Source organism: Vespa mandarinia, chromosome 2 (assembly GCF_050613455.1).
Source record: "Vespa mandarinia isolate Hongniang chromosome 2, ASM5061345v1, whole genome shotgun sequence".
NCBI classification, from domain to species: Eukaryota; Metazoa; Arthropoda; class Insecta; order Hymenoptera; family Vespidae; genus Vespa; species Vespa mandarinia.
The window spans coordinates 19720001-19726266 of record NC_140811.1 but is presented as its reverse complement, the minus strand read 5'-3'; the positions used below and the strand labels follow the sequence as shown (position 1 = coordinate 19726266).

Below are 6266 nucleotides of genomic sequence, written 5' to 3'. Positions count from 1 at the left end.
AAGTCAATTGTAAGAGCGGCTTATTTCTTTGGTTTATTTCAAGTTCTTATATGATCTCGTCAGATGGCAACGCAATCGTCGATCGCAGGTGCCCCCATCGGGAATATAGCCGTACTAATCAGTAAGTGATTGGCAACGAGTTAAGCGAGACAAGTGATTAAAAAATGGCATCCGCGACGACGTCGCACAATGAGGTTTCGCAACAATTTTCTGTCAACAAACTTATTCGCGTTGGTTATTACGAATTGGAGAAAACAATCGGCAAGGGTAATTTTGCCGTTGTCAAAATGGCAACCCACGTTGTAACAAAATCCAAGGTAAAAACGTCAATTAAGAACTCCTTAGGTGCACGGAAACTATCGTTTTGTCGTTATATGCTTGAATAACACACTGTACGCATGAATTATCGTCGAGTTTACGATAATATTAACGGTGTCGTGCTCGAAAATACGCTATCGCCTTGCTCGAAACGATTCACTTTGATCATACCAAAGAGTTCTTTTTCGAGTGTTACCACTAACCATCCCTACCACATCGACAGAGATATGTTTTTCCTGTAAATTTTTCAAACTCATAACAAGTAATAACGTGCACATATATATATATATATATATATATATATATATATATATATATGTACACATACATACATATATATCGTTTTAACACTTTTTCACGAAGAAAGAGAAAAAAGAAAACAAAAATATATCAATCACACTATATCTATCCGTAATTACGATATAAATTGACGATAGGAGATAATAAATATCTTGATGTACCAAGATTGACAAAAGTTGTAAAAAATTCTATCCGGATATCTTGATAATAGTCTTTTCAACTCGACAGTTATATTTATTCGATGTATTTCATAGCATCCATGTGATATAAGCTACTTTGTACCAAGTATTTTATAACTTCCATCTAATACGCATATTTTAGTATAATAGCCATCGGATGAAATAATTTATTTATCTCCTATTAATTATTTCCGCCATCTATTCGACCGTTCGCTAATTGTTTCATAATCACAATGTAGAAAAATGTTTTTGTCTTTTTTTATAGTATTTAATAACTGTATGCGTTCATTGATGCATTAGATTTTATTCCTACGCATCACGTTTAGCATAGGATTATAATCGTCTTAAAGATCATCAAGGTACAGTTAAAACACATGCTTCCAGATAAAGATGCGTACGATCCAATGCGTCTGCTCGACTTAAGTAATATCTTTTTATTTAATTGTCTGCTTTCCTCAATATATATACCTCGTTAATATATATATATATATATATATATATATATATATATATATATATAGAGAGAGAGAGAGAGAGAGAGAATCAGAATATTTCTAACTTTCGACGGTCTGTTATAGGTGGCTATAAAAATAATAGATAAAACGAAATTGAACGAGGAGAACTTGGCAAAAATATTCCGGGAGGTACACATAATGAAAAGGTTGAGGCATCCGCATATTATCAGATTATACCAAGTGATGGAAACAGAAAAGATGATATATTTAGTAACGGAATATGCTCCGGGAGGTGAAATATTTGATCATCTCGTAAGGAATGGAAGAATGCCGGAGCCAGAAGCCAGGAGAATATTTCGTCAAATTGTTCTTGCTGTCCGTTATCTACACCAACAAAGAGTGGTACATCGAGATCTTAAGGTTGGTATATGTCTCTTCCTTCATATATATATATATACACGCACACACACACACACACACACACACATCTTGTCCAAGTTGAAAGTTAGCTCGGGCAGTGCTCCGTCGGTAATCTGTAATTTTACCTATTTCAGGCTGAGAATTTGTTACTTGATGCAGACAATAATATTAAACTCGCCGATTTTGGATTCAGCAATGAATATACTCCGGGTGTACCGTTGAACACTTGGTGTGGATCACCCCCTTACGCGGCCCCAGAAATTTTCGAGGGAAAACATTACGACGGGCCGCGTGCCGACGTATGGGTACGGTTTTACCCATAAAACCGTTTGGGAAAGAAATGATCAATATTATTAATACATTTTGCGTAATATAATAAGATATAACCTACGATATATGCTTTCGTTTAGAGCCTCGGCGTTGTCCTGTATGTGTTAGTGTGCGGTGCATTACCATTCGACGGTCCTACGATGCAATTATTACGCTCCGTCGTTATCTCAGGAAAATTCAGAATTCCCTTTTTCATGTCAGCAGGTATTTACCTTGTAGCCACGTTAAATCGCGTTAAATCGATCATTAGAAAGATTATAGAATTAACGCAACGCGAGCTATTAAATTTTATCTTTATTGCAGATTGCGAAAAATTAATTAGGCATATGCTGGTGGTAGAACCGGAAAGACGTTTGAGCATTTCCCAAATTTTAGCTCACTCTTGGATGGGTGGCGATGGTTTAACGGAACCGGAACCCGGAGGGTATACAGGGATCTCGATATATTTGACAATGTTACAAATTTAAAGAAATCTCATATCTCTTGAACCTCTATTTCAGGTGCACTCCTGAAACTGCCGTTCCACTCCAATTGAATCAATTAGTTATAGAAAATATGCTTAGATTACCTGGGCTTAGTGCTGACACATTGTTAAAAGCAATTCAAGGAAATGCGTTCGATCATGTCTCAGCGATATATAATTTATTAGTCGATCGATTGGAACCGACGATGTCTGCCTTACCTACCATACAAAATATTCCAGGGGATTATATGCCCGATGGGGCACATCAATTGGAAAAGGTAGGTTTTACCTACCCTTTATCGATAGCATAAAAATTCTCGATCTTTGGGATGGTTATCTTATTGTTTTTTTTTTTCTTTTTTTTTTTTTTTTTTTTTTTTTTTTCTTTTTCTTCTTCTTCACCAATCGCTAAAGATAACGAATCAATCAAACATAATCTTTTCGATTGGTACTTTTTGCCTATAATAGTTCGGTGAAGCAGAGGCAGAAAGCGAAGAGAGAAGCGGTCTTCAATTATCACCCGATACGCCATATCACGCGACCCGAAGGCACACAGTAGGACCCGGTGACACGACGCATCAACCACCAACGTCATATCCGTACGCTTATAATCATACTCCGGGATATCATACGTTGCGGCCCCTTCCAATATTACAATTCAATAACGACCCCCAAGTTTTGCCGCATACAAATTTACCATTGAATCTACCGCTGGTTCAACACCAACCACCTCAGAATTTTCAAATCAAGGATCAACATTTATTAAAGCCACCACCCGTAATGGGCGCCAGTAAGTGAATTTCTATTATCTATCAATTATTGATACAAGTAATATTTTATAACGTGTGATTATTTTATTTTTACATTACTCCTATATAGCAGGAAGCTTTGGACGAAGAGCCTCCGACGGAGGGGCCAATCTCCATGTTTTTTATCAACAGCACGGTAGTGGTACTAGCGGCGGCAGCGGCAGCGGCAGCGCCGGCGGCGGGGGCGGTGGCGGCGGCGGCGGCAGCGCCGGTGAGAACGGTGGATGGAGTCAACCTGGTAGCCGTGAACACTTGCAACCTGTAAGAGAAAGTGTTATATTTGAAAAGATGTTGCGGCCATGTTAGAAATAAATGAAGAAATAGATTTCTTCTTGCTACAGCTCGCTTATGTCTCGCTTATGTCCTTTCTAGGGATTATTAAATTTTTAATATCTTTTCATAGTTACAACCTGGGAGCCCGTCATTGGTACAATGTGCACAAACGTCGACGGTTACCGTCGGTGGTACTGGAAACGGAGATGGTAATGGGACCGGCGGTAATGCAAGCGGAACTGGTACAAGCGATAGAAGACGACGAAGTGGGTTAACTGCCGTCATGCAAAGACCAGGTAGAAATAATTAATATTATTTGTATTTGTGTATTGCGCCGCGTAGCGCATTATATAGTAGCACGGTGTATAAAAAAATGCACGGACGCGCACGCACATACATGATATGTATCTTTATGGATACTTTTTAATGAATTATCCTTATCAGATACGCATATGTGTATACTGACAAATGTACGACGACCTATCGAACAATTATTATATATGGACAGAGACTTTCCTCCTGACACGTACATGATTTATGCAACGATTGTAATATAATACAATTGTAAGAACAATTGTTCCACAGTAAAAGCTATTTATGTATCTCGAGTAAGCTATTTAAGCACATACCTTCTATGTACGTTACACGTGCATAATGCGTGGAAATTATTAGTTGACAGTCCAAGCTTTTAACATACGAGAAATTACGAGAAAGTTCTTTATACTTGGAGCTTCCTTCCAGTTGCTGGTTTTTTCTTTCTTTTTTTTTCTTTCCTCGCCCCTACCTATATCACGTTTTTTTTATATATATGTATATGTATATGTATATGCATATGTATATGTATATATCAATTCATTTTAAGGGGCCTTTTCTTTTCTTTTCTTTTCTTTTCTTTTCTTTTCTTTTCTTTTCTTTTCTTTTCTTTTCTTTTTTTTAATTCTCCTAATTTAGTATTTATGACAATTTGATTTCATTTGATTTCTTTTTAATTTTGCATGGTTTGTTTTTATTGTGTCAACTGCACGGCCACATCTCGTTGGTTGGTAATATGCATGTAGTTATAAATCCGGAACTGGTTATGGAGGTGGAAGCTAGGATGAACAGAGCTTACCTGCCGTCACGATTATTACCGAGTCATCTTAGAGGGCCGACGCTTCCACATCACAGGAAAACTTCGTTGTATCACGCTAGTGCTGGTAATTTTTGCACTTTTGTTTTATTTTTGGATTTTTATGTTTTCTTTCTGTAGTTGCAGTCAACATGGACATGTTGTATAACTAAGGCTCTATGTTTTAATGACACGCGCGCGCGCGCGCGCGCACTTGTTTATAAGGAAAAAGTCACTTGCCTTTTGTTGTTGTTGTTGTTTCACATTGACCATACATATATGTGGTATTATTATCTTTTTATGTGTAACTCTGTAAGATCGTTTAGATAAATTCTTGCCCCATATATTTTGATAGGAAGTAGAGATTCGTATAAAGAGCCAAGCAGTCACGTCGCAACGGAGAGATACTCGCCGGTCCGTCGTGCCTCGGAAGGATCAGGTCCTCCGGGTCCTGGTATACAAGCGCTTCAACAAGAGTACCAACAGTTGCAGAGGTTAGCGTCACCTTCGCATAGTCCGGCTAGTATACCAGGGTCTCCGGTTCACGAAAGAGGCGTAGCAGCCATAACGCAAGGTATGCTCTTTATATTTAACGTTGCAACCTATCATCAATATTTGTATGAAATATAATGATATATTTCATAGGTTTGAGCGGTTTGACGACTGCACCCGTACAAGGTAGTATAGTGCACGGTACTCCTGCGCAATCACCGGCCACGCCATTAGATTTAAGTCCCTTAAGACATCATAGATCACCGGCTACAACGCCTGTCAGTTATTCGCCTAGCAATAGTCCTGCTTTGGATATGATTCAAGAAGAGCATCCTGTAGAAATACCACGAGTAAGTAGCTTGGAAATAATCAAACAAATCCATAGCATGATTCTATCGATATATAAGAAGATAACTGTTTGGTTTAGATCGATTGATCAAATGTCTCTCTGGGGATTAGCAATGCTTAAGTAAAAGAGATACGTAAATTCTACGTACATGCATGCATACTCACGTGCGCGTATGCGTGGATGCGCGCCCGCGTAAAAGTTTGTAAAAGGGAGAAGAAAGAAACGAAAAAGAAAAAAGAAAAAAAAAAAAAAAAAAAAAAAAAACAAAAACGAAACAAAAAAAAAAAGAAAAGAAAAAAAAAACAAAAAGTTGTGTGCGCCCTGCGAAGCAGTGTTCGAAACCTCTGTTATAGGTACCGCCACAAATTTCAGTGACAGACGTTCTTGGAGGGCAAGTGACATTGATCAATTGTTCACCGTCTCCGTCTCCATCGCCAGATTCGCTCGAAGACGCATTGCCGCATTATAGCACTCTGCCGAGTTTTATCATTTCAGAACCGTGCGATCCCTCGAGACCTAGTATAACGCGTGGTATCGGTAGGCCACACAATACAGCAATACCCGCCGAAGTAGAGGTCACTCTTTCGGACGAATCGAGTAGATTAAATTCCGAAGCCATATTGGGCCGTGTTAAAGAGATCATAGACGCTAGAGCTCCGCCCAAAGGTTTTATCTTTTCGAGAGAGGAGGTCGAAGGTGGTGGATTGAGTTTAGAATATCCCGGTGGTGTTCAAATTGAACTTAGAGTCTGCGAATCCGAAGAGAGAGAA

The 6266-nt window shown here is 38.6% G+C and overlaps 1 protein-coding gene across 4 annotated transcripts in view; it reads left to right on the top strand.

The window, feature by feature from the left end:
- Nucleotides 1–21: 21 nt before the first annotated feature.
- Nucleotides 22–6266, top strand: part of LOC118440526 (serine/threonine-protein kinase SIK3) — an 8708-nt gene continuing 2463 nt past the window's right edge. Inside the window, exons 1-13 of one of the 4 annotated variants that reach the window (XM_035863733.2) lie at nt 22–317; nt 1376–1672; nt 1807–1977; nt 2083–2206; nt 2306–2426; nt 2503–2743; nt 2934–3255; nt 3345–3535; nt 3678–3843; nt 4606–4743; nt 5011–5229; nt 5301–5497; nt 5850–6266. The exon at nt 5850–6266 is cut by the window's right edge and continues 1616 nt beyond it. In XM_035863733.2, the coding sequence (XP_035719626.1) occupies nt 165–317; nt 1376–1672; nt 1807–1977; nt 2083–2206; nt 2306–2426; nt 2503–2743; nt 2934–3255; nt 3345–3535; nt 3678–3843; nt 4606–4743; nt 5011–5229; nt 5301–5497; nt 5850–6266 (2757 nt within the window). In that variant the 5' untranslated portion in view covers nt 22–164. Of the gene's footprint in view, nt 318–1036; nt 1221–1375; nt 1673–1806; nt 1978–2082; nt 2207–2305; nt 2427–2502; nt 2744–2933; nt 3256–3344; nt 3536–3677; nt 3844–4605; nt 4744–5010; nt 5230–5300; nt 5498–5849 lie in introns of those variants that run through there. The other 3 variants (XM_085664738.1, XM_035863910.2, XM_035863824.2) reach the window with 3 other exon arrangements.